This window comes from Eptesicus fuscus, chromosome 6, assembly GCF_027574615.1.
Source record: "Eptesicus fuscus isolate TK198812 chromosome 6, DD_ASM_mEF_20220401, whole genome shotgun sequence".
Taxonomy (NCBI): domain Eukaryota; kingdom Metazoa; phylum Chordata; class Mammalia; order Chiroptera; family Vespertilionidae; genus Eptesicus; species Eptesicus fuscus.
The window spans coordinates 19,948,384-19,975,020 of NC_072478.1; the positions used below are offsets into that span (position 1 = coordinate 19,948,384).

Here is a 26,637-nt window from a genome sequence, read left to right on the forward strand (position 1 = left end):
ATCCTAGCCCTACCACATGCTCTTGGCAAGTTACTTAAACTCTCTGGACCTCACTTTCCTTACATGTTAAATAAGAGTCCTAGCTTCCAAGACAGAGCAAAGATTAAAAGACAACACAAATATGCAAAGAAGTCTCTCTCACATAACCCGCAATGGGAAAGGAGGACAGGGTAGTGGTCTGGGCTGTCTGGGTTCCCAGGCCCCAGCTCACTTTGCTACCTGTTCTTAACCCCTCTCTGTGCTTAAGTTTCCCCATTTGCAAAATGGGCAGAATTTTTTAAGGTTCATTATTGGTTTGTGATGAGAATTAAACAAGTTAGTGCAGGTAAAATGCTTATAACGTAATCTGACATGGCGTGTTTTTATTGTGGCTTCTTGACCCTGGGTTTGAAACCTGACACCCGCCATCCCTTCCTTTAGCAATTTTCTTTATCTCTCTGTGCCTCCCTTTTCTATAAAGTGTGTGTGTGTGTGTGTGTGTGTGTGTGTGTGTGTGTGTAAACTAATTCCTACGTAAAAATGTTACTGTGACGTTTAAACGAGATCATTCACTTGTGCTCTCTTCAGCAGCATACTAATATATACTAAAATTGGAATAAGATCATTCACATAAAGACCCTAAAGCAGTGCCTGACACAAACAGCAGACATTATTATTATTTGCGTTTTACAGGAAACTAAAGTTCTGAAAGGCAGAGCGACTTGCCTCAGGTCGCGGGACTAGAAGGTGGCAGGGTCGGGACTCGAACTCTCAAGCAAAGTCGAGGTACTGGAGGCCACGCTGAGGGGCTGAGGCAGGAGGCGGAGTCGGGAAGGGGCGCCTTCGGTGCTCGGCTGACCTCGCCTAGGGGGCGGGGCCGCGGCGGGGGCGGGGCCGCGGAGGCTCCTCCCTAGCCCGGCGGCGGCGGCGGCGGCGCGGCTTGCGCTGGTTCGGCGCTCGGCTGGGGCGGCCTGGCCCACAATGAATGGCCGCCGCGGCTGCCGCTGCTGCTGAGGCGGAGGCCGCGGAGGCCGCGGAGGCGGAGGCCGAGGCCCCGGCGCAGGGGGGTGCGCCCCGGGCCCAGGTCCGGCCCCAGCTGCCGCTGCGGAGCCTGCCAGGAGCCCCCGGAGCGCGGCCACGGCGCAGGTGAGGCGACCCGCTCCAGGCCCGGTTCCGGCCTCCTCTCGCCGGGGCGGCCTGAGGGCATCCGAGGTCCGGCTGAGGGCTGAAGGGGGAGGGCTTGGGGCGGCCTCCTCTGAAGAGGAGGAACCAGGCCCGCAGCCCGCAGCCCGCACTTACGGCTGGGCCGGCGAGTGCGGGGTGACCTGGCCCCCGCCAGCGGCCTTGAGTGTCCAGCCCCAGGCCGGGCCGCGGGGCTTGGGGGACGGCGGGATTGGGCCCGGACCTCCGCCCCTCATTCCCGGCGGGGGGTGGGGAGCGAAGCCGGGCCGGGCAGGTGCGGGGGGGAGGGGGCAGGGAAGTTGGAGGGGCCAAGGGGTAGAGTGAGGAGGCTCCCGGGAGCCCGGAGGGGGAGGGGAGGAAGGAGTCGGGCTTGGGGGCCGGCCGAGTGCGGGGAGGAGGGGAGGGCGGCGCTGCCGGAGGGAAATGGCCCGGAGGGGGTCGGGGCGTGGCCGGGCTTTGCAGGTACCGTCGCCGGAGGGGGTGGGTGGGTCAGGTTACAGGCTTGGGGGCGGCTGGGGAGAAGCCCAGGAAGTGGGGCATGGTGGGCGTGGGCGGAGTTAGTTCGGAATGGGGGTTGGGGGCGGCGGGTGGATCGGAGATCCCGGAGGTGCTGGCGGGAGTCACCTGAGGTGAGGGCTGGGAAGATGTTGAAGGGGAAAGGCCAGATCCCAGGGAGGTCAGGTAAGTTGTGGAACTATTGCAGGAGTTTGGGGAGTGGGGGGAGGAGGCGGAGCTTTTGGCTAATGGGGATGTGGAGGCAGGTCCGAGACACTAGTGTTGGTCGAAAGGCACGTGCCAAGATGTACCCCCTTTCCCGGCCATAAGTTAGCTCGGGGCCAAAGCGGGGCGGTGCTCTTTTTTCCCCACACCTCATTCCCATCAGGCTCTGGGTCCCCGACCTACCCTTTGGGCAAGCCTCTGCCGGCTCTTCCAAGGTGCTAGCCCGCCAGGTGGGTGTTTGTGTGGGCAGCTTGGGAACACCTAGCTCGGGCATCTTGTTTACCATGGGGGAGGCCCTTGCACACCCCCACCCCATGTACCTGCAGAGAGACAGCCTAGCTGCCCTCACCTGAGTATCTAAGGTTCCTAGAATCTTTCCCCACCTAATTGTGACTGGAGCCTTGAGGCTCAAACCTAGAGGGTGGGCCCTCAACCACCATCTTATACGGTGGCTCCCCAGGCACTAGCTCCCTGAAGGTGAACTGGGAGGTGAGTGTATCAAGTTTTGTTCATTGTGTCTTGGAGGTTTACGATGGGGTAATTCACCAAGAAGGGAATCAAATCAGGCACCCTAGCCCAGGCCCTTGGGGTTACTGACCCAGGGGCTCTGCTGGGGTGATGTCCTGACCAGGTCCGTGCTGGTCGGGTGAGCTCATTAATTGCTCACCACCACGACCAGGTCAGCTCAGGCCTTGGGCTGGCTTATCCCAGGTCACATGAATAGAGCCCAAATCCATAATCCCCTAAGCTGGCCTTTGAGGGTCATGACTGGAGGAGCTCCCCAATCTTCCAGATTCCTCCTCAGAAATTCTCTTTCCTCTTGCCATCGCAAGGGATGGGTCAATACCCTTTCGTACAGTTTTCATGGTGTCCCAGGGGGTTGGGAAAGGGAAAGCTTTCTCAGACACCCAGTCTTTCTCATCCCCCATGCCCCATGTGGGAGCCAGGAGGTTAGAGGTGATGGAGTTGTGGACTGCCAGGGGGAGGCGGTTATGAGGATGGGGCTGGGCTGTAGAGCTGAATTTTGCTTTGCTTTCCTGGTTTGTCTTTCCCACCTTGGTCCCGGGTCAGACCACCCCAGCTTTTGTTCCTTTTCTTGGCGCTAATTGCAAAGCTGTTACCGGTGTGTCCTGAGAACATTGACTTGGGAGCTAGCACCTGAAGCAGAAGCTACAGACTGCTGGGTCGATTGGTATCAGCCAGATCTGGGTTTAATGATGGGTTGTTACCCTCATTCCTTCCCTTCCCTCAGTATCCCCATAATTCCTAGAGCTGCCTTCTATTTGGGCCCTGGCCTCCTCCCATCTTGTGGCTAGCCTCCTGGTTCTAGGAGGGGTGGGAACTGGGCCAGCAGCCCCACGTAGAGGCCTTTCCCCTGCCTGGTTGGACGGGTGGTTACCTTGACTCACACAGCTGGAACAGGGGCAGAGATTGGTCTCAGTTGGCCTTGGTGTGTGGGTGGCAGAGAAGAGGGTGGTGGGTTTGAGCCTGCACCTGGAGCTGTAGAAGGCACGTTTAGTAACTAACTGCTTTCCTGTGAGGACTTAGGATGCACAGACCTAGGGCACCAGAGGAGGCCATAATCAGGGGTGGGGGTGGTGAAAGGCGGCCATGGGGCAGTTTTATTTCACTAGGATGCCAACCCCCTGCTAGGGACTAGGGGAGCAGCCCTGAGTAACAGATCCTAGAGCCTCTCTCAGCAACTTTTATTCTAGCGAAGGTGACCCAACAAACAAATAAGAGCATTCCTGCTATTCCTACATTCATGAACTTAGTGAGACAAGGGGAAATGAGTGAGTGCTGGGGGCGGGGGGGAATGAAGAGCTTTCGATAGGAGGATGGTCAGGGAGATCTGAGCCTTGAATAATAAATCATCAGCGCGGGGCGGGGGCAAGGAGGGACATGTTCTAGGCAGACGGACAGCCCATTGAGAGTCTTTATTAAGCATGTGCCAGGCTCCTGCCAAGTGCTCTGAATATCTTCATGAGGGAAGGAGCAAGGGGTGACCCTAATGTACAGATAGACCTTAGTCCCATTTACAGAAAGGAAGCACCCAGCCTCAGAGTCTTCTGGGTCTCCCCGTCACACCAGATGCAAGTCCAGACCCCCTTGGCTTGCATCCAGGGCCTTGGCCAGGCATTGGGCAGCCCCAGTGGGTTCTGGAGCAAGGCTGTGAGAAGATGAGAGCTTTGATTGGCTTTGCTGGACTCATTGTTGGGGTCAACATGAAGCATTGGGGTTTGGTGTGGTGAGGTCTGACTGGGAATGCATCGGTGTCATTGCCAAAGCTCCTGATGGAGAAGGTGGCCTGCCCGCTGAAGTGGGGATTACTACATTTGAGACAATGGTAAGCTGCCCGGTCTTGAAGGCATGGAGGTGAGATGGGTAAAGTATGTGGGGCTTTCCAGGAGCCTCTGTTGGGTCCTCTCTCATCCTCATTACTCCTGACCACTTTCCTGGGTGCCGAGCTGCTCTGAGCACTTTTGCACATTTTGAATTTGCTCATGCCTACCATGAGCAAGCAGACCCACCTTCCTGCCTCTGATCCTGGGTCCCGTCGCCTGAGAATGGCATCCCCTTTCCCTGCTCTCCCCCCCATCCCCCAGCCCTTTGAACCACAGGGGCCATGAGGTGGAACTGGGCAGGTGGCTGTCTTGTGTCCAGTGCTTGGTTGTGGTCATTGTCCCTTCTCCCCTGCTGCCTCCTCGGTGAAGGTCTCAGCGTCCTCAGAGACCCACAGGTCTTCTATGAGGACCATGACTCTGTCCTGACTTAAGCACAGGGTGGATTAGGATGAACTAACATACTGTAGTGGAGAGAGTTAGTTAGCACTACCCTGCACCACCTGGCTTGGCCTTGCAACCCTTGGGCAAAAGTCTTGACCTCGACGCTCTTTGTTTCCTCATCTGATAAAGTGGGGACAAGCAGGCATACCTATATCTCAGTGGTTCTCCACCAGGGGCAATTCTGCCCCCTCAGGGGATACTTGGGAAATATCTGATGACATTTTTTGTTGTCACAGCTGGTCTGGCAGTGCTACTAGCCTCTAGTGGTTGCAGAGGGTGCTGCTCAACCTCATATAATGCACAGGGCGGCCCCACCATGGAACTATTCTCCTCAAGAGCAGCAGTGCTGTGGCCACCTGGTGAGGGTTACGTGAGAAGTTACTGTCTGGGTGTGGTCAGGTGATGCTGTGAAGGCACCAGGGGAGCCCCCTGTAAGTGCCGCCTGTTATGAAATCACATAAGGTTTGGGAGATGGCGAAAGGCATAAGATGACTCCGTTGCTGTCAGGGAGTTTATAGTCTGGCAAGGGCTAGGTGGATGGACAGAAGGGGACACAGCTAACAAGAACAGCTGGCATTACTGGACACTGACTGCATGGTGGGTTATTTTGTTGGTTTAATCCTTGAAACAGCCTTGTAAGGTTGCTGCTGCTGCTATTGGCCCCTTTTAAAGTTGGGAAAACTGATGTTGGGGCAAGCACTAAGATAGATAAATGTTCCTGGAAGTGAAGAGAAAGGGAAGTGTAATGCTAAGCAGGAAGCTTTGTAAGGGATATTTGAGCCTAGTAAAATAATAATAAGACTCCATTCCTAGGCCCTGCCAAGCCCTGTGTGGTGTCCAAGTGCATTTCAATAAGCCCCATCCCAGTAACCGCCCGCCCTCAGCCCCACCAGCCTCCTTTGTGTTGGAGCAATAACACCTCAGGGCTTTTGCCTGGCCTCTGCTCTTCAGTCCTTTGGGTGTGACTGTGCACTGGGAGTAGGCTGTAGCTCAGAAAGGAGGGCTTGTGGTCAGAGTGCAAGGGGGGCTGGGCTGCTGCTGGGTTCTGGAGCTGCTGCAGGCAGAGGCTAGATTGCCCAGGGCTGCCAGAAGAAAGTGGGAAGTTGGAGAGGCTGCAGGCTAGACTGCTGATCCCTGGAGTTGGCAGTGAAGGAAGGAAGAGTGGAGAAGAGCTGGGGAAACAGAAAGAACAGCACCCCACCTGGCCCTCAGAGGGCACCTGAGACCCTAGATGGGGGGTCCCCAGATGGACAGCAGATCCCATTTCTGCAGAGGACATGCCCAGCAAGGATAAAGAGCCTGGCTCTGGCCTTGGCTTGCCCTTGCTTCCCTTCCCCCACTCTGGCTTCTCTGAGCCCCAGTTTTCCTATCCCTGAAATCAGTCTAGTCATAGCTGCCTGCTGCGGGGAACAACAGAACCATGCAGAGGATGAGCCTAGCCAGCCGGAGTCAAGAAGCCTCCTGATTCTCGGACAGCAGTCAGACTGCCTCGGTGTGATTCTGGCTCCTGATCTAATCTTTAAATGACAGAAAGATTTATTTCCTCCCCCCAGAACTAGCGAGAGGAATAATTGAAGCACCCGCTCTGAACCCTCTCTGGGTACTGGTGCACAGTAGGGACAAATGTGAATGCCAGCTACTCTTGCAAATCCTATCCCCCACCATGGATTTAGTGGCTGCTTTTCAGGAAAAAAGAAGTAAGTTAAATGTGCACTGTATGCACATTAAAAAATACAGATGCCAAACAGTAGGATCTGTACAGTTAGACAGCATGTTGTGCTTCCCTAACAAACGTTTGCCTGAGCTAATTTGGTCCCAGTGGCTCTGGGTTCACCCCTGGCTATGGCTGGATCTGGCCACCTCCTACTGAGCTGGGTAAAGGATTATGGGGCTTTCCAGGAGCCTTAGTTCCTTCTTACACTTGGAGTTGGTTTCCCTTAATTGAGTCGCCCACATGTCAGTGGGCGACTAGAGCTTCCCTGGTAAAGCACCGATCAGTCCCCCCAGCCTCTGCTGGCTGGAGAACTCGGAGCTCCCTTCCCAAAGAGATGGCAATTCACACTCCCGAGAATCACCAGCCACACAAGTGGTTCCATTTGAAGCCTAGTGCACCCCAGGCTGACCCAAATCATGGTTTTCATCCGGCAGCAGTGTGAGCAGTTGTTCACATTCAGTTACATTGAGCCCAGCCTCAGAGACCCCTTTCTTTTAGTCTCATTCTTGTGAACCAGGAAAGGGGAACCAGGTTGGAGTTAATGGGAATAATTTATCCCATTTGTTCCTCAAACAACTATTGAACACCCACTGTGTGCCCAGCAGGTTCTAGGGGCAGAGGACAAAGCAGCCGGAAACGGGCCAACGCCCTGCCCCTGTGGAGCTGACACAAAACCAAGAACACATTTGCTAGATGGTGGGAAGGGTCAAGGAAGAAACACCAAACAGGAAAAGCGACCGAAGGAATTGGGTTTGGAACAGTGTCTGTCTTTGGAAATTTGAGATTGGTGACTGGGGGGGTATGAAGAGCTGTGGTCATTTGGGACAGCCTTCTAGAAGGCTCAAAAGCAGGTAGGGCCCCAATATGCATTGTAGGGGCCCTAGTGGTGTTACTCTGGACCCAGATGGTGAAAACTGGGTTTGCAGGAGTCCAAGGTGAATCTAAGGGTCTTGGCCTGAGTGGGGAACTTTCCGGTGAGAGCTGCGGCCAGAGCAGGTCTGGGGGATGGGAGCTCAGTTGTAGGCACATTGAGTTGCATCTGAGGTATGCAAATCCAGCACCCACGGGAGGTCCAGGCCAGGGGCTCCATGGCAGAGTTGTGGGTGAGTAGAGCTGTGTTTGAAGCCTGTTTCAGGCAGCCATAACAAAATAACCACAGATGGGGAGGCTTACACAGACACTTATTTTCTCACAGTTCTGGGGACTGTAAGTCCAAGATGGCCACAAGGTCGGGTTTGGTTGGGTTCTGGTGTGCTCACATGGCCTTTCCTCTGTGTGTATGCTTGGAGAGAAAAATATCTCTTTTCTTATATGGACACCAGTCCTATTGCGTTAGGACCCCACTTCTGTGACCTTGTTTAATTTTCTCCTACAGATCCTGACTCCAAGTATAAGCACACTGGGGGTTAGGGTTGGGGGGACACCAGTTCTGCCCATAGCAGAGGGCTGAACCTAGTGCCAACCTTCACCTTCCTTCACTTTTTGGGAGAACCACATCTGCTTCTTCTCCCTCAAGGCTCTGCATGCCTTCCCTGTGCCTTGAGGGTAAGACCCCAGCCCACCACTGCCTCATTAGATTGCCACTCCCTGCCCCCAGTTCTCAGCTCTTCTGGGCAAGATAAGAGTCCCCTGCATGCAAGCACATTGACTGTGTGATTCTGCATGAATGACCATGTCCCCCGCCATGCCAGGCTCCTGGACACTTCCTGGCCCGGGCAAGTGCTAGGCAAATATTTGTTGAGTAACTCGTGGGAGGTCATGGCCTCACATCCCAGTGAGACCTGCTATGGCCTCATATCTCTCTGGGATACCTGCTCAAGTCGGGACCAGGACTAGCAATGCTGGGAGGATTCTTGGCTCTTTGTGTGGGACTGAGAGCTGCCCCTCCCCTCCCTGGGGTCTAGGGTGTTGACCTGAGTGGGGAACTTTCTGGTGAGCTACGATCAGAGCAGGCTCGAGGGGACAGGAGCTCAGTTATAGGCATACTGAATTGGCATCTGAGCCGTGTGCAAATCCAGCACCCATGGGAGGTCCAAGCCAGGGTCGCATTGGCCGCATTGTGGGTGAGTAGATGGTGTTTCGAGTCTGTCTCAACTCAGGCAGCCATAACAAAATACCATAGATTGAGGCGATTTAAACAACACACACTTACTTTCTCACAGTTCTGGGGGCTGGGAGTCCAAGATGGCTGCACGGTCAGGTTCTGGTCTGCTCACATGGCCTTTCCTCTGTGTGCTCGCTTGGGGAGAATAATATCCTTGGTGCTGTGTGCCCACCTCCCTCTCCACTATTTAACACATGCCAAGTTGTGAGGAGAGAGGATTCAAATATAGTTTGCTGCCCTTGGGGAGTTTATAGTTGAGTGGGATTTTGTGTTCTCAGAGGTGAGCATAGGAGCTTGGGGTGGGAAGTATAAAGAGGAGGGTTTTCCTCTCTAGGACCCTCCCCCCCACAGAGCGGGGCGGGGGGGCGGGCAGGTATAGCTGAGATGGAGGATGAAATGTGGGCAGTAGCAGGAGAAGGGCACTCCGGGCAGGATGCACAGCTTGACCAGTGGAGGGAACAATGCAGTGGGCCTAAGGCCTGAGATAGGTTGGGGTGAGGGGCTCAGCTTGGTGGGGACAAAATCATTGGGTGGTTTGGAGACCACGACCCCTGGCTCCATCCCACCACTTTCCAGCCAGCAGGTGACCTGGGCCAGGCACCAGCTGCTTTAGACCTGTTTCCTCTGGGAGCTCATCATGGCTCTATGGCCGTTCCCTCACAGGGCCAGTGTGAGTGAGGACTTCGTGCAGGAACACATGTAGGTGGTGGTTTCTTTTGAGCCCAGCAGACTGAATTGGGAAGGGAGCCCCGGGGTAGGTCTCTGGGGTCCCCTCTGGCCCCTCATTGATCTCAAAGCCCTTTAACCCTTTGCACTCGCTTGCTTTTTTCTCGATTCCTTTATTCTACTCGGGATTTAATTTTTTTTAATACCCCAGATTTTACAAAGCGTGGCAGTAGAATAAAAAGCTGGAGTTTCTTTTCACACAAACTTATATATTTGGATTGTTTTATATTTCAAATTATTGATACATTCAAAGAGTAATTTTAATCTCTATAATTTCACCCCCGCGGTGAAACTACGTGTCGAGTGTGGCTCGACATACGAGTTGCTACCGATGCTAACCGTGTCGAGTCACACTCGACATCCGAGTGCAAAAGGTTAAGGCCTTCCCCCCACCTGTTCCTTGCAAGGGCAGCAAGGTCACATCAGGTCTCTGCAGCCCACAGACCTGCCAAGACCTAGGCACTGATTCGTTGAGCCATTTGCACTAATTGCCATGGATGCTGCACTCTGAGGTTGGGGTTCAGCCAGAATATTGGGAGATTCCTCCCTGCATTTCTGTTCTGTCTGCACTCCTGTTGCTGAGCTGCACCAATTCCCAGGGAGGAGTCTGGGCCTAAAGTCTGGCTGCTTGGGCTGGTGCCAGGCTGAGATATAGTCCCCACCCATAAAGGGGGCAGTCCTAGCATTCACCTCAGGGGAGCCCTTTGAGACTGCTTGCAGTGGTGCCTGGCCCACTAGGTACAGTTAGGGGGATCCCTCAGAATGGCCCCTGAAGCCCCAGAAGCATCCACAGCCGCATCCCTTCAGCCCTCCCTTCCCCTGCCTATAATCCCCATCAGCAGCCCTGTCGCAAACTGGACTCATCTATTCCTGCCTCGGTGCTCTGTGTGTACCTCCCTCTCCATATTTAACACATTTACAAATATTTATTGAGCCTCTTCCTCTGTTCTGATTTGCTGATCATGAACTAATCTGGCCAGAATGCCTGCCCTCATGGGGCAGTCTCCTTGGATAAGGAACTATACATACAGCTCTTAAAACGCTGTCCCCTGATTCCAGGGCATTGGATGACATCGTGGGTGGCTCTCTGTCCAGAGCCAATGACTGCTGCAGTGTGGAATGAGAGGACTCCTGTGACCCCCATTCCCCACCCCAAGGTTGGCATGGGGACTGGGGGTTCACAAAGAGAAGGCAGGCCCCATCTTTACCTCCCCTCCTTCCCTCTCTTCCCTCCCCACAGCTGTTCACTCCTTCGCTGCCACCACCACCTCTGTATTTTGTCCTGTGTTCTGGTCTCCATATTGCTGCTGGGAATTCTCCAGAGTTGGTCTGGGCCTTAGTCTCCCTTGCTCCGAGCTTCCCACTACTCACTCTCAAAAGACATTCGTCCTCACTAGGCCAAGGCTCCTCCTGTCCCCCTTTGCCGCCCTCCAGCCACACTGGCCTCCTTCCTGCCCAGGACTGTTGTGGCTCTATATGCGTCATTCCCCTACCCCTTTGCCTTGCCACTAAGGGTGACTACTAGGTAACATTCACCCCAACTATAATTAAATCTCTCCCTATATCTTCCCACTAGGAAGTGAACTCTGAGAGCCCTCCTTGCAGCCTACCAGGGGTGGGTTAGATGCATGCATCCCCATTTTACAGGTGAACAAACTGAGGCACAGAGAGGTGAGGAGCTGGCCTGAGGCCACACAGCTAGAGAGTAGTGTGGTTGGCATCAGAACTCAAGTCTGGGGCCTCTGACTTCATGGCTTGTCTGTCCTGCCTTGGTCCTCCCTCTTGGGGTGTGAGCCTTCCAAGCTGGGGGTCTGAAGCATCTTTCCAGGGGCCGGGAGCCACTCTCTCCCTTGGACACGTTGGCCTTGGTCACTTGAGCCCCAGTACTCAGAGCAGTTTCTGTTTGGCAGCCTGGGAAGGTGGGTCAGGGCTCATCTGAATGGGGCTCTCCTTCACCTTCATTGGTGCCTCAGTTTTCCCTACCTCCTCACACAGGGCCAGCTACTGGCCCATCCAGCACTGTTTGAGCTCAGGAAAGGTGCATTTCTTTCTAATGGGATTTCCTGTCTCTGCCTCCCTCCTCTGATTGTCCTAAGTGATTTTTTATGACAATGAGGAGGAGGGCACAGCCTAGGGAAATCACAGGTTGCAGTGCCCAGGCAGACCTGGTTTGAATCTTGTCCCTACCACTTACTCACCAATGACTTCGGAACAGTCCTGAACTGCCACATGACCTCAGTTTTCCAAGCTGAGTATTGGGAGTATGAAATCCTCCCCAGAGGTTTATTAACAGGATTCGGGGAGCTCATGCCCATCACCTGCATCTCCCTCCGGTTCTGCCAGATGAAGCAACTCGGTGAGTTCAGATTGAGTTTATAGAACCACGTTGACCTTATCAGCATCTATTTACAAATGGAGAAGTAGAGGTTGGGAGCTCCTGATCCCAGGAGTGAGTCAGTTCTGGAACCAGTACTCAACTTGCCCCAAAGTGCACCTCTGAGCCCATGGGTTTGTGGCTGCTTTTATTCTCTAGGCAGCCTTTTCAGAGTGAACTCAGTGTTAAAAGATAGAGCCCAAGTCTCCACAGTGTCCCAGTGCTCAGCCCATGGAGGCAGGTCAGAATGGACTTGCTAATGAAAGTTAGCTGTGAAAGCTAACAGGGGAATGAGGGAACACTAGCTGGGGGCTCTCGTTAATTCCTGCCCCGGGGCCTTTGCACACACTCCTTTCTTGTCATTTCTCTTCATCCTTCTCACCAGCCTCTCTGCTCAGGGCCTCTCTTCTTTTTTCTACCCGCTTATTCAAGACCACTATAGAAGGGATACTCTTACTCCTGGAGGAACTTTTAAAGCCACTTCATCCTTCAGTGGCCTTTTATGATTGGCCCTAGAGCAGGGGTAGGGAACATCCAACCAGGCCAGGTAAGACCCACAGAATCATTTGGTCTGGCCCTGCCAAGACATTAGGGTTGAGTTAATTAAATGTTTGACCAGATATAGCAGGCTAATTTTTAAGGTGATAATTTTGTATGGCCCGCGAATGGTGTTCCATAAATCTCCAAGTGGCCATTGGCAGGAAAAAAGTTCTCCACACCTGTCCTAGAGTATGGGACATGCCCTTCCCATGCGACCAGTTCTCCTGGGTTAGAATATGCACTGACGGAATAGGCTCTGGCTCAGAAGTGCATACTTTTTAGAGGTCCCTGGCCCCCAACCCCAGTGGTCTCCCCACCAATCAGAATAGGGGTTGAACTCCATGAGCAAGATCACAGGCAGATTCTTAAATTTGCATTTCTTTCCTACCCCAACACTTTAGGGTTAATTTACATAAATTAAATGTGTGGTATGATTTTACACATTTTTTAAAAATATTTTTTTATTGATTTCAGAGAAGAGGGAGAGAGAGATAGAAATATCAATGATGAGAGAATCATTGATTGGCTGCCTCCTGCACGCCCCCTATTTGGGATGGAGCCCACAACCTGGGCATGTGCCCTTGACCAAAATCAAACCTGGGACCCTTTAGTCCGAAGGCAGACACTCTATCCACTGAGCCAAACCAACTAGGGCTGATTTTACACATTTTATTTAAACATATTGTTTAATTTTGCAAATAGGCAATACATTCACCAGGTTAAAAATTCAAAAGACCCGTAGAATGTACCTGGCAAGTCTCATCCCCAGTTCTGCCCAGAATATGGTTTCCGTTTTATAGAGGTGCACATGCCATGTAGTTTGCCCATTTAAAGTGGACAATTGCATGCTTTTTATTTAGCATAGTCACAGAGTTATGCATCCATCATAATTTTAGAACATTTTCCATTAGTTCAAGAAGAAACCCTGTAAATTGGGTTCTTGGACTCAAATAATTCCACTTGGGGTATAGAGGTTGGGCTTTCCACACCAACAAACAGTTCTCAGACACCAAAAAAGTGTCCGAGAATTCAATTCTGTTCTGACATTACCTGGAGATTGCTTCCGAGTCCACAGGCTCAGTTCCACAAGACTGCCCCGCCAACACTCTGACAGCAGTCCCAGGCCAGGGTTACCAAGCTTCTGCTGACCGGCCACAGGAACTTTTTGCTCAGTTAATTTCTTAGAGCTGCTCACAGAACTCAGAGAAACATGTCACTTAACTAGATCTCTGGTTTATTGTAAAAGGGTATAACTCAGGAACAGCCAGATGGAAGAGCTGCATAGGGCTAGGTAAGGGGAAGGGATCCCATGCTTCCATGCCCACTCTTGACAAGCGACTCTCCAGATCTCCATAAATAGCCTGACCAGTTGTATCACTGGCTGCTGGTGATTGGTTTCATCTCTCTCTCCTCCCCAGGGGTTGGGGGACTGGAAGTTCCACCCCTCTAATCACACGTGTGGGTCCTTTAGCAACCAACTTCCATCCGAAGGTGCTTCCAAAAGTCACCTCCTTAACATAACAGAAGGCCACTCAGCACTTAGGAAATTCCAAGTGTTGCTAGAGCTGTGAGTGAGGAATTATGAAGATCCAGTACACGAGATAACATATTTTGGTCATCTGAATGACCAAATATATATTTCTTATACATCACAATATGGCACCCTGTATTCTTTGCTCATTCCCCAAACCTCCCATCATCCTAGCCCCTGACAATCACTGATCTGTTTTCTGTCTTTTTTGTTGTTGTTGTTAATCCTCACTTGAGGATCTTTTTCCATTGATTTTTTTCAGAGTGGAAGAGAGGGAAAGACAGAAATATTGATGTGAGAGAAACACATCAATTGGTTGCCTCTGTGCCCCGACCAGGGCCCAGGCTAGGGAGGAACCTGCAACCAAGATATGTGCCTTTGATTGGAATCAAACCTGGGACCTTTTGGTCCACAGGCCAAGACTCTATCCGCTGAGCCAAACTGGCTAGACCTGCTTTCTGTCTTTATGAATTTACTTGTTGTGGACATTTCCTATAAATGGGATATAATATGTGGTCCTTTTGTCTGGCTTCTTGCATTTAGCATAGTATTTTCAGTTTCGTCTAAGTCAGTGGTTGCCAACCTTTCAGACCTCACGGACCACCGGTTGGCGACTACTGGTCTAAGTTATGACATGTACTGGTTCATTCCTTTTTACGGCTGAATAATATTCCACTGTATGGATGTACCACATTTTGTTTACCCATTCATCACTTAATGGGCATTTGGATTGTTTGCACCTTTGGGCAATTGTGGGTTGTGCTGCTGTGAATATTCATGTGCAGTTTTTTCTGTGGATATATGTTTTCACTTCTCTTGCGTATAATTGTGAGGAATGGAATTCCTGGGCAGTATGGCACCTACATGCTTAACCCATTTGAGGACCTGCCAGACGGTTTTCCACGGCAGCTGCACATCTTTGCATCTCCACCAGCAGTATAGCAGGGTTCCAATTTCTCATCCTTGACAGCACATGTCTTTTTTCTTCTACCTGACCTAGTGGGTATGAAACAGTGACTTGTTGTGATTTGGATTTGCATTTCCCTGATGACTGGTGGTATTCTTACGCAATTTCAGGGGTTCTTGTCATTTAGTCATTCAACAAATAGTGGTTGAGTGTCATGTGCTCAGCACTGTAAATACTCTGGGGAAAATGGGGTGACTTGACCCTCTGGGAGTTTCCATGCCAGTGCCCTTCAGAGTTACCCTATGCATGGAGTACTAGTGATGCGTTATTGATCTCTATATTAACTCATTTCATATTTAAGCACCTGTGTGTAAGTTTGCCTTTCCCCCTTGTCTGCAAGAAACAGCATGTGGCCACCCTGTTCTGTAGCTGACATGGCTGATTTGACAGTCTGTCCTAAAGGGATGGAAGGAGTGGCTCCTGCGATTCTCTCTCTCTCTCTCTTTTTTTTTAATATATTGTTTATTGATTTCAGCGAGGGAGTGAGAGAGATAGAAACATCAATGATGAGAGGAAAATCATTGATTGGCTGTCTCCTGCATGCCCCCTACTGGGGATTGAGCTTGGAACCTGGCATGTGACCTGGTTCATAGGTTGACGCACAACCCCTGAGCCACACCAGCCAGGCAACTGCGATTCTTAAGGCCCCAGCAAACCTACCATGTGGATGCTGCTGAGAACAGGCCTGAGCATGTCACCTGACCCATCTCTCTGTCTTCCCCTGTCCCCTGCACAGCTGCCACCATGGCCCAGACCCTGCAGATGGAGATCCCGAACTTCGGCAACAGCATTCTGGAGTGCCTGAATGAGCAGCGGCTTCAGGGCCTGTACTGTGATGTGTCGGTGGTGGTTAAAGGCCATGCCTTCAAGGCCCACCGGGCCGTACTGGCTGCTAGCAGCTCCTACTTCCGGGACCTGTTCAACAGCAGCCGGAGCGCTGTGGTAGAGCTGCCGGCGGCTGTGCAGCCTCAGTCCTTCCAGCAAATCCTCAGCTTCTGCTACACGGGCCGGCTGAGCATGAATATGGGGGACCAGTTCTTGCTCATGTACACGGCTGGCTTCCTGCAGATCCAGGAGATCATGGAGAAGGGCACTGAATTCTTCCTCAAGGTGAGCTCTCCCAGCTGCGACTCCCAGGGCCTACATGCCGAGGAGGCTCCGTCTTCCGAGCCCCAGAGCCCTGTGGCTCAGACATCGAGCTGGACGGCCTGCAGCACCCCGTTGCCCCTGGTGTCCCGTGTCAAGACAGAGCAGCAGGAGTCGGACTCTGTGCAGTGCACGCCTGTGGCTAAGCGGCTGTGGGACAGCAGCCAGAAGGAGGCCGGGGTTGGCGGCAGCAGTGGTGGCAATGGTAGCCGAAAAATGGCCAGGTTCTCCACATTGGACCTGGCCGCCAACCGGCCACCTCAGCAGGCCTTGGCTGCTGCGGCAGCAGCTGCAGCAGGGGGCGTGGTGAGTGGGCCCCCCATGTCTGAGCGGACCAGCCCTGGTACCTCGAGCGCCTATACTAGTGACAGCCCAGGCTCCTATCACAATGAGGAGGACGAGGAGGAGGATGCGGGCGAGGAGGGCACAGACGAGCAATACCGGCAGATCTGCAACATGTACACCATGTATAGCATGATGAATGTCGGCCAAAGTGGTAAGGCGCCCACTCCCCCCCCCCCCCCCCCCCCCCCCCCCGTCCATCGCCACCCCTACCCATGACCCCCATCCCCAACACATACCACTCTCTCCCCCCACAGCCGAGAAGGTGGAGGCCCTCCCTGAGCAGGTGACCCCTGAATCCCGGAATCGCATCCGGGTGCGGCAAGACTTGGCGTCTCTCCCAGCCGAGCTCATCAACCAGATCGGTAACCGCTGCCACCCCAAGCTCTATGATGAGGGTGACCCCTCTGAGAAGCTAGAGCTGGTGACAGGTAAGCTGGCCTCACTTGCTCCCAAGTCCCCCTCTCCCCCCACCCTTGGCCTCGGTGCCCTCTGGGCTACTGGCCTATAGCATAGCCCCTGGCTTTGTCCTAGGGCAGCTGACACCCCTCTGTGTTGATACACATCAAAGATTGGCCTCTAGTCTTTTGCCCTGGAGGCAGATGTAAGCATTAGGGGACATCATGGCCATAAGGCAGTGGATGAGTGGCTTCTTAGGGTGGTGTGAGGGTTAACTACTGAATGGTTAAGAATTTGGCACGGAATCAGTGTGCCTGGGTGCAAGCCTCTGCTGCCTGTTCTAACTCCTAGCTGGTTGTGCTGACAAAAGCTACACATGTACTAGGTGGGCCTGGCACATTGTAGGTACCACATCTGTCCTTTTCTGAGCGCTGATGAGGCTGCCCTGGGGTGAGTTGTTGGAGAGGGTCTCTGGAGCTCCGAGAAGTGGGCCTGGCCACATGGGGAATGTGGCAGTTTAGGGCCTGACTACCCTCCCTCTCCTCCCTCTAGGCACCAATGTGTACATCACAAGGGCACAGCTCATGAACTGCCATGTCAGTGCAGGCACACGGCACAAGGTCCTGCTGCGGCGCCTCCTGGCCTCCTTCTTTGACCGGTGAGGCCCTTGCCAAAGCCCGGGGAGTAGGGAGCTGTCCCATGACCCCCACCACCACAGGGGATCTGACTCCTTCCCCGTGACCTCCCCCCAGGAACACACTGGCTAACAGCTGTGGCACTGGCATCCGCTCTTCCACCAACGACCCCAGGCGCAAACCGTTGGACAGTCGCGTCCTCCATGCTGTCAAGTGTGAGTGTCTGGCTTTCTGGAGGCGGGTTGGTGTAGGCCCTGGGGTGAGCAGATGGTCCTTTTCTCTGGTGTTGGCCTTGATAGGTGGGTATGGTTTGTTAAGGATCTGAGGTTTAATCTAGGCTTGTTGGGAGGAGGGCTATGCTGCTTAGAGATTTCTTGGGGGGGGGGGGGCGGGGACAGAGCACTGAAGGGAAGCCTGTGTCCGATGGGAGGGTGGGGGGATCTTCAAACTCAAGGTAGTTATGAAGCAACCAAGCCCCAGCCAATTGTCAGGAGAGAACTCTGGTGGAAGGAGTCTCCTAATTCCTAAATTCTGCAAATAATCCACATTTTTCAAGAGCACCGGGCCACCCTGTCAAACCATGTATGTCCTACATGTTACAGAGCTTAGTCAAGCACGGAGCCAGCTAATGTGATCTAGCATGCTCTCTGCAAGACCTCTGTTCTCTCACCTCCAAGAGGGGTTCCACGGTGTCCTGTGGGTGGAGGTGGGGGAGTCAGGACAGGCATGGCCAAGGGCCTTTTGGCGGTGTGGGAGGCAGGGCCACCTAGGCCTGAGCTGTCGCTCTCCCCGCACAGACTACTGCCAGAACTTTGCTCCGAACTTCAAGGAGAGCGAAATGAATGCCATTGCGGCTGACATGTGCACCAACGCCCGCCGCGTCGTGCGGAAGAGCTGGATTCCCAAGGGGAAGCCACCTGAGGGTGATACCTACACCACCTTCATCAGTGACACGGGCAAGCTGGAGCCGGACATGATGGGCGTGGAGCACAGCTTTGAAACAGCCAGCCATGATGGCGAGGCCGGCCCCTCAGCCGAGGCCCTCCAGTAACCCCACCAAGCCCTCCATGAGGCCGTCACACTCCCCCTCCCGTCACCCACCCACCTACCATCTTGGTCACGAGCTACTGTCTGTCCCTACCCAGGACCCGCAGGGTGCGCTGCATGCTTCGGCCTCCCGTCCCACCCCTGACCCCAATCCGAGTGGGCTGGGAGAGGGTGGCAGTGGTGCGAGCTCTGCGTGGCCTTCTCTCTCTCTCCCACACACTCGTGCACAGTCAGGGAGTACTCGCTACCCCCTCTTCTAACCCCTAGAAATTGTTTTCCCATTCCACTCAACCAGGCCAGGCAGGGGAGGGGCAGTCTAGGGGCAGTCCTCTGCTCCACCCTTCGCTGCAGCCCCATGGGATTTGCAGGGGCCCCGGGGTGCTCAGGACCCCTCCTGCCGCCACCTCCCAGTGCTTCCACGTTTCCAAAAGCGCCTTCCTGTCTCCTCCGTCTGTCCTTGCACCTGGGGCTGGGGTAGGCGAGGCTGTGGGGACTGCTCTTGTGACAGCTGAGGAAACCTGAGGCTCCGAGAAATTACACGACTGACCTAAACCGACCTAAGGTGGCAGGCGGTGGTGCGCCCAGCACCCGTCTCTCTCCCCCACCCTGTACTCGGCCTCTCTTGCCCCATCAGGCCCGTCAGACCTGAGTGGGGCAGGTCCTGAGTGAGGGATACAGACCCAGAGTTTCTGAGGAGAGGTTTTGGAGGCTCACAGGTGCGTGTGCGTGTGAATGTGGAGAAGTTTTGCTTTAAAATAAATGAAGATAAGAGGCAGTGGAACCAGGGGAGCATGCTGGCAGGCTGCTGCCCTTCCCTCCCTCCCCACCCCATCCCACGGCAGGGCTCCCAGCTCCCATCCCCTGTACATACTTTTTAAAACATTTTTTTAGCTAATGAAATATTGAAGTATAAGATTCCTTTTATTTTTCAAACCAATGGGACTATGTCTGATGTGCCCTTTGGTCCCTGGGGGCCGTGGAAGATAGAATGAGGTGAGGGGTGCGGGAGTAGGCTGAATGTGTGCGTGCATGTGGAGTATGGGTGCACGTTTCCAAGGTGGGACCCCAGGCCAGCTATCGCCTGGACTACATTTGAAGGATATCCTGGTCTTGGCCTGTTGGCAGAGCCAGCTCCTGGGGACAGGGCAGGACCCACTGCATTAATTAGCAGTTATTTGCTGAATTTTCTCTAACCATTCCTCTCTTTTCACCCTCATCCAGTGTGAGTGATTTTTTTTTTTTTTTGAGTTTTACATGTGAACCAGAGGGTTCTTTTTTTTTTTTTGCTCCCCATCCCCCTGTGCTGCTGGGTGTCATTTGACATTTTGTGTCTAGCCTTTTCCTCGCCTTTTGCCTCGCCTCTCTTCTCACTTCTGGTCTCTCCGGAGTCTGACAGCCCATGGCTTCCAGAGGCAGGAGCTTGCTAGAGATGGGTGTGGCTATCCCAATGAACCCTTGGAATCTGACTTGGAGGCCCCATCCCCCACCCTGAAGCCCCCACCAGCCTGTGGGAAGGGGGTCCCTCCAGCATCTGTTTGTGGAGTTGGAGGTGTCCGGTCTGGCTGTGATCCTGGCACTCCTCTTTCTGGTCCGAGTATGTGTGTGGGGGGTGGAGGCAAGTGTATGAGGGGGGAGTTGACACCCCCAGCTAAAGCACAAGCACCTTAGTCGCACCTCCCCTGCCCCTCATCCTGGCCTTGACACTCTACCCCAGCGTCATCCCAAAGCACAATATCCCAGTCACTTGGTGGGCTCCAGGGGCCACAGAGGGGTGGGCTGGGGTTCCAGCCAGCCCCCAAAGGAAGCAGGAGTCTCCAGGTACTCCCCACTTCCAGGCCTTAGCTGGGGGCCAGCTCCTGGGACTGGTGTCCTCTCCCTCCCCACCCTTTTTCTGGGCAGATCCCTGCCTAGCCCCCTCCCTGCCGTGTATTCAGGCAGGGCTCACCCCTGACCTTCCTCCATACCCCTGCAGCACTGGGTTGGGTGGCAGAACCCCTTGTTTCAGGAACCCCAGGAGGTGCCCCTGGCTCCAGGGGACTGTGTGTTGGTGGTGGGGGAGGGGGGTTGAGGGGCAGGGGGGGGGGATTCCTCACCAGGAGAGCCAAAGACAGGGTTGTGCCTTACCCCAGGAGCCACCCCTGTGCCCATCCACCCTGCCCTTTCAGGTGGCCTGCTGCTTTTCCTCCCCTCCCCCCCAGCCCTGCTCTGAGCTGCATGGTTCCCACCCCCACTTGGGCAGCCAGGAAGGAGCATGAATGGAGACTCACCAACGCAAAAGACTGGAGGCCTCTGGCCGCCCCTGTTCCCATAGGACAGGCCAGCTGCTGTGTCCACGTGGAGTGCCAACACCTGCCCTTCTCTGGGCTGAGCCCCCCACCCCCACCCCAGCCTGTAAGTGAGATTGCACATTAACTACTGTAAGGAGAGGAGCGCACTGGGAAATGTGAACATGAGAACATCAGTAACACTGATGAGAATAAACTAAACGCCTTTGTAACAGCCCTGCAGCATGCTACTCACTGGGGGCAGAGGGGTTGTGGCTGGGAAGGGGTGCTGCACCCGGGTCTCCTGTTCTGCAGAGCAACACCCCCACTGCCCAGGACTCGCATTGACAAATGCAACAGGGTCATGCCAAATGATCCATCATGTCGGGGGGAGGAGCAGCATGTTATTTTCAGATGGTAACACGGTACAGACCCAGGCCATCAACGGGTTCTACTTACAACACCCTTCAGACTATCCCATGTGTAGACTCACCACACTGCCCAGGGCTGTTTCTGCACACATGGCCCCTGCATGGGCATCCCATGGGAGTCCCTCCAAAGCTAGAAGGGTAGAGGCTCCCTTGAATGGGCTACTGACCCACTAGCTGCCCTGTGGTCTGACCTCCCAGACACACCCCTCCCTCCATTCTGAGTCAACACAAAGGTTGAGATGGCAAACCTAGCTGTAGAGTCCTGAGAATATGAAGTGACAAAAGTTCTATGGAGCCAAATAAAGATATGTAAGTGCCTTAGGATCCCATTCAGTCATTTCAAGCAGCCTGGGAAGGTTAGTTACCTATCTGAGGGATCCCATTGGTCAACAAAAAATCTGCTGGGAGGTGGACAAGGAGGCTACATCCCCGCCCAGGCCAGCTCCTTCCATGATGCAAGGGAATGATGTCCATGGGGATGACTAATATGGTTCAGGTTGACCCTTGCAGTCAAAAATCCATGTATAACGTTTGACACCCCCAAAATGTTACTAAGCCTACTGCTGACCAGAAGCCTTACTGATAATATAGTCGATGAGCACATATTTTGTATATGTACCATATAATGTATTCTTATAATAGGCAACAAAAAAGGTTAAGAAAATTATAAAGAATATACATTTATAGTATTTATTTTTAAAATCAGCATATAAATGGGCCTGCACAGTTTAAACCTGTGTTGTTCAGACGTCAACTATACTACAATTCACCGGATGGCTTGGGTGTGTCTCAGTAAGACCAGCCCATTTGGAGTCCTGAAGTCCAGCATCAGCTGTCAAGGGGTTTGGGGGACCAACAGCATTGCCAACAAAAACTCAGAGGTGATGCTGCCCCACCTGACTCCCAGAAGCACATCTTTTAACACCAGAAAGACTTAGAAGCGAGTATAGAATGGGCTAAGGGAACCCAAACCATCACATAAAAAAGGAGGCTGTACATGCTTGGTTCTTTTTTGACAAATTGGCCTGATAGAATAACGTCCTCGTAACATAGAGCACTCTAGAACGTGTATATGAGTGAGTGAGATTCGTGGTTCCCACGCCTGAATGATGTGGGGGCTGGAAACATCTGGTGATAATCTAAGGTTCACAGCACTTACAAGTTTACCCAGCTTATATAGGAATCATTTCATACTCAGGAAGGAAGGCTCCATGCAAAGCCCCTAAATTTACAAACGCTGCCTTGTTAAGAGTGGCTTCACAGAGGGAACTAGAAGCCAGGTGTGCAGTGGAGCCCAGCGTTACTCGGAGGCACCTCAGAAGTGACCACTGAGCTCCATGGCTAAGGCATTTACCTACTTTGGGTACAGAACAGGCAAAAGATGTTTAGGCTGAACTTCAAACGCTCAAGAAAGATTCATGGTTTAAAATTTTCAGTGGCAATAAAATTATCCATCATGAAAACCAAGAAATTAACCAGAATAGTCTTTTTCTGCACCTAATACTGGCCACTGAAATCCCTAACATGCACACACATGCACACACCTGTGCGTGCAAACGAGGTTTAGAGTTCCCATTCAGGAAGCAGCCACAAGTTTAGAGTCAACATACCATATGATCTAAATATGTATGAAAAAGGCTGGGATTTTATTTCCAAGTTGGCACATGTAGAAGGCACAGGGGTGAATAAATGGCTTGGGGGCACTGGAAATAGAAATGGGACAGGGTGTGTCTGAGGTCCCCCTACCTCCGCCACCCCCTAAGTGCACTTGAGAAAGAACCAGTGGTGGGGGCTCCAACCAAGGGCCCTGAGGGTCCCACTGGCTCTCGATGAGAGCCTTGGGACAGCTCCCCAGACGTGACATCCTCCTCCCAGGAGGCAGGGCCCTACCAGCTCCCCCAGCTTGAGGGACCAGCCCCCTGGGAGAGCCAGGATCAGAGAGAGAAGAGCAGGATGAGAACCAGGAGAAGCACCCCCAACAGCACCACAATTGCACACCACTGTCGGCGGTCTAGGGGTAAGAGGGTCAGAAGTCATGAGGGAGGCAGCACCACCCCATGCCTCCACCCCCCCCCCCAAATTGCCTCCCCCAGAGAACTCACCACTTGTCATATGGGACACTTTGGCCATCTTCCTGAGGACCCCATCCATCCGGGACTGGGTGTGGTCCATCTCATGAGCAAAGGTGTCCAGCATGCTGCCAAGACCAAGATGGTGTAAGCCTTCGAAGGGGAGCCGGCCTCAGGCTCCCGGCCCACCCTGGGGGTCCTGGCCTCACATGCCCTGCTCATCCAGCTCCTCCCCAACGCGGCCGGACATGTGTTTCAGAACCCGGATGCTCCCAGACACCAATTCCAGCTGTTGATCCTGTTGGTCCATGATCAGCTGCAGATTGGAGAGGTGGGAACTGCTGTCATCAGGGAGACCCAAGTTCCTCCAGCCCATGACTGACCAGCCACACAAACCTGCTGTGTGGCCTGCTGCTCCTCAATGTAGCGAGAGGTGACAGAGACCACGCTGGCATCCAGCAGGTCACTGGATGGCTTCTGGGCAGTTGGCTTGCCCGTTAGCATCTGGTGGGGCACAGAACACAGCTCAGGGAAGAACACCCACTGACCAGAGAGCCAGACACAAATTTAGATGGTAGTTAGTAAGGCAGTGTTTGAAGTGCAATGGCCTGGATTCCTCAGACCCACTTAACAGCAAGGTGACAGACCCCAAGGCCATACCACTTGACCTCCCTGTGTACCAGTTTCCTCATCTGTAAAATGGGGAGAACTACAATCCCTGTTTGCTGAGGTTGGAATGAGAAAATTAATCCATGGAAAACACTTATCTATCTATATATAGAAAAGGCTAATATGCTAAGTACCCATCTGACCGGTAGCTATGATGCACAATGACCACCAGGGGGCAGACGCTCAACGCAGGAGCCGCAGTGCCGCGCACTGGCCATTTACAGAGAAACAGCACCTCGGACCTGGTGCCCACAAAGCAACCTCAGAGTGACACCCCACCAAATTGCAGCCGACACTGCCAAGACCCCATGGTGCAAAATGTGGCCCACAGCCCAGCCTGGAAATGGTGGCTGTGGGCGCCGGGTAATGATGTCACATAGCAACACCCAGCTCCCTCTCCCTAGCAATTAGCCTCCTTGGAGTTTCTTCAGCCCAGGAACACAATTTGCTTTATAGCCAGGTGGAAACATTTTACACTGTAACCAAATATCTGTGAAGCAGGTTTCCTGAGCCTCATCTCATTTGATCCTCACAAAAGTCCTGGAGTAGGTAGATAGGAGACTCAGTGGAATCCTATTTTCTTTTCATTAGCCGGAAAACGGATATTTAGAAAGCTTAGAAACTTGACCGACTGAAAAGAAGAAATGATGAACCTTGAAAGTGACTTCAGGTTTTCTCACTGCGCAGAATATAGTCAAACACTGCTGCAGTTAAATATTTCACCCTTTGTTCTCCCTGCATGATCTACAACAATAATCTGTTCATGTTGATATTTACTGCTGTGTTCCTGACAATTACCTGAAAGAGAAATTGGGGTGCTTCACTGGGCTGGAAAAAATTTAGCTAAATCAGAAAGCAGGTCTAATTAAGCAAGTTTATTCTATATATATAAAAGGCTAAGCTGACTCGCCCATGCGCGATACATATAAAACTCTCGCTAGCACCAATCACACGTATCTGTTTCGATCTGTCATTGTCAATCGTGAATTTGGTTGACACTTCTATTATAGAGAAAGGGCAAATAGCGATATTAAAATATTTCTAATTAATTTCCTTTCAATGTGCACGAATTCATGCACTGGGCCACTAGTTACCATATAAACAAGTGTGAGAATTTGGACTTTAATCCCCAAGGTAGCACACCAGGAAAGCACATAGGCACTGCTACAGGACTCCAAGCTGGTGTGGGCCTCAGCTCCCCCACCCTCCCAGATCCCATGTGGGCTTATGATGGGATGGGGAGAGGCTGGTGGTGTCACAACATACAAAGAATGGGCATACAACATAGAGGGGAAAGGTGTACAGACAGGCAGCAGGGAGCATTTGAACAAAAGGCATGAGCAGGCACACACACAAAGCAAGCACACCCACGGGGGGAAGGGTGGCGGGGGGGGGAGGAAGGTGTGCATGCACAAGGCAGATAAGATACACTCAGAGGCCAAGTTCACACACTCAGATAGGTCAAGTGCATACACAGAGGAAAAATGTAGGCATATATGCTGGAAACAGTAAACACTGAACAAAGAAAGAGGATAGGTATACAGACACCACTCATCCCTCACCACCACCCCCCCCCCCCCCCCCCTGGGAAACCAGTATAGACCTCCAGGACAAGGCAGAAGGGAGTATTATACAATCAGTGAAGGCTCAGGTATACACATACAGAAAGCAGGCAGGTAGACAGCCAAGAGGACTGCACACAAAAAGGATGGGCACTGACATATAAGGGACAGACACACTTTCCCAGGGAACAAGCAAACACACACGGAGGAGAGGCTCACCCTGAAAAATGTTTGGGGTCAGATCAAGATGCCTTACCTCTCTATTATTTCTCTCCATGAAGGCTATGGCTGCTGGGCTGACCATATGGTCCTTCATTTCCTGGGGGTGAGGACAGCATCAGAGAGTAAAGACGCCCCAACCTCCACCTTTACCCCATCACAACCTCCTGTCTCTCACCTGGACAGCTTCTCGCATCTGCTCCACGAATACCTTTCTCTCCTGCAGGTCCCCAGCTGGGAGCTTGAATTTGCCTGGGTTGGCTTCCACTATGCGTAGGCCCCGAGTCAAGAGTCAAGGCCACAGCTAGACACAACCCCCTCATCTGCCTCAAAGCCTTCAACTCCTCCCTGGTGTCCAGCCTCCCAGATCCCCCTGCCACCGCAATGGGCTCTCCCAGGTCGCCCTCCAACCCTCCAGCCCTCCAGGATATCGATGGTCTCCTCCAGGTCTTCGAGGTCCCACTCGATGCTGCGCAGGCCATTCCGCAGTTCATTGGTCGTCCAGTCCAGCTCCTCGCGTCCGACCGCGGCGCCCTCCTGCAGGAGCTCACACCAGCGCTGGTACAGCCCGCGGGCTGTGTTCACCGCCTTCTGCACCTCGCTGCAGGCAGGGGCACAGCGGGCGCGTCTGGGGGCAGGCGGGCCTTTCGCCCGCCGCTGCGCCCCCAAATGAGTGGGGGAGCTCAGAGGACCCCTACATCATCTTGCGAACCTCTCCCACTCGGCCACCGGGTGATCCCGACCCGCGCACCCCAAGACCGCTTGGCACGCTGCGGCCCGCATCCGGGCACTGGCTGGCAGGGGCCCGAGCACCCTCTGCCCTCCCCCATCACTGTCACTCACCCTCGGACTACAAAAAACGGGTCTTCGAGAGACATGTCACCGCCCCCCGTCGGAGACCGAGCCCCCTCCCTTCCGGGCCTGGTTAGCTGGTTTCCTCGCTGCGGGGGAGAGCACGCCACCACCCCCGCCCCCCGTCACGTGACCCAGGCCACCATCGAGAGCCGGACCGCGAGGAGAGAAAGAGAGGCCTCAAAAGCCGGAAGTGCAGAACTCCCGCCGCCTCCGCGGCCATCTTGGCTGTGGGCAGAGGCGGCTTTCTGTGCGCCTGCCTCCGCCCTTCGCGTCCGCTTCTCTCGCGGTTCCCCGCCTTCCCCTAGTTCTGCCTGACCAGGCTGGAGTCTGAACTCGGGGTCTCTGGGTTCGAGACCCAGCCCCTTGAATGGTTGCT

At 53.4% G+C, this 26,637-nt stretch overlaps 2 protein-coding genes across 5 annotated transcripts; one reads left to right on the forward strand and one right to left on the reverse strand.

The window, feature by feature from the left end:
- Positions 1 to 943: 943 nt before the first annotated feature.
- Positions 944 to 21,580, forward strand: NACC1 (nucleus accumbens associated 1). The gene is made up of 6 exons (XM_008157917.3): positions 944 to 1,125; positions 15,360 to 16,265; positions 16,369 to 16,542; positions 17,063 to 17,168; positions 17,263 to 17,360; positions 17,943 to 21,580. Exons 2-6 carry the CDS (start codon positions 15,368 to 15,370, stop codon positions 18,194 to 18,196), a joined length of 1,530 nt encoding a protein of 509 aa, XP_008156139.1. The 5' UTR covers positions 944 to 1,125; positions 15,360 to 15,367; the 3' UTR covers positions 18,197 to 21,580.
- On the reverse strand, positions 14,508 to 26,381 carry STX10 (syntaxin 10). 4 transcript variants are annotated; one of them, XM_054717349.1, is made up of 8 exons: positions 26,250 to 26,381; positions 25,838 to 26,007; positions 25,585 to 25,679; positions 25,444 to 25,506; positions 23,353 to 23,460; positions 23,166 to 23,272; positions 22,990 to 23,084; positions 14,508 to 14,652 (listed from the first exon to the last, which is right to left on the reverse strand). In XM_054717349.1, the coding sequence occupies exons 1-8, from the start codon at positions 26,282 to 26,284 to the stop codon at positions 14,525 to 14,527; spliced, it is 801 nt and encodes a 266-aa protein (XP_054573324.1). In that variant the 5' UTR covers positions 26,285 to 26,381; the 3' UTR covers positions 14,508 to 14,524. The 4 variants fall into 4 exon arrangements, with proteins under 4 accessions (XP_054573324.1, XP_054573325.1, XP_008156140.1 ...); XM_054717350.1 differs by having other exon boundaries at positions 14,612 to 14,652; positions 23,170 to 23,272; positions 26,250 to 26,380; XM_008157918.3 differs by lacking the exon at positions 14,508 to 14,652 and adding an exon at positions 22,511 to 22,898 and having other exon boundaries at positions 26,250 to 26,378.
- Positions 26,382 to 26,637: the final 256 nt, after the last annotated feature.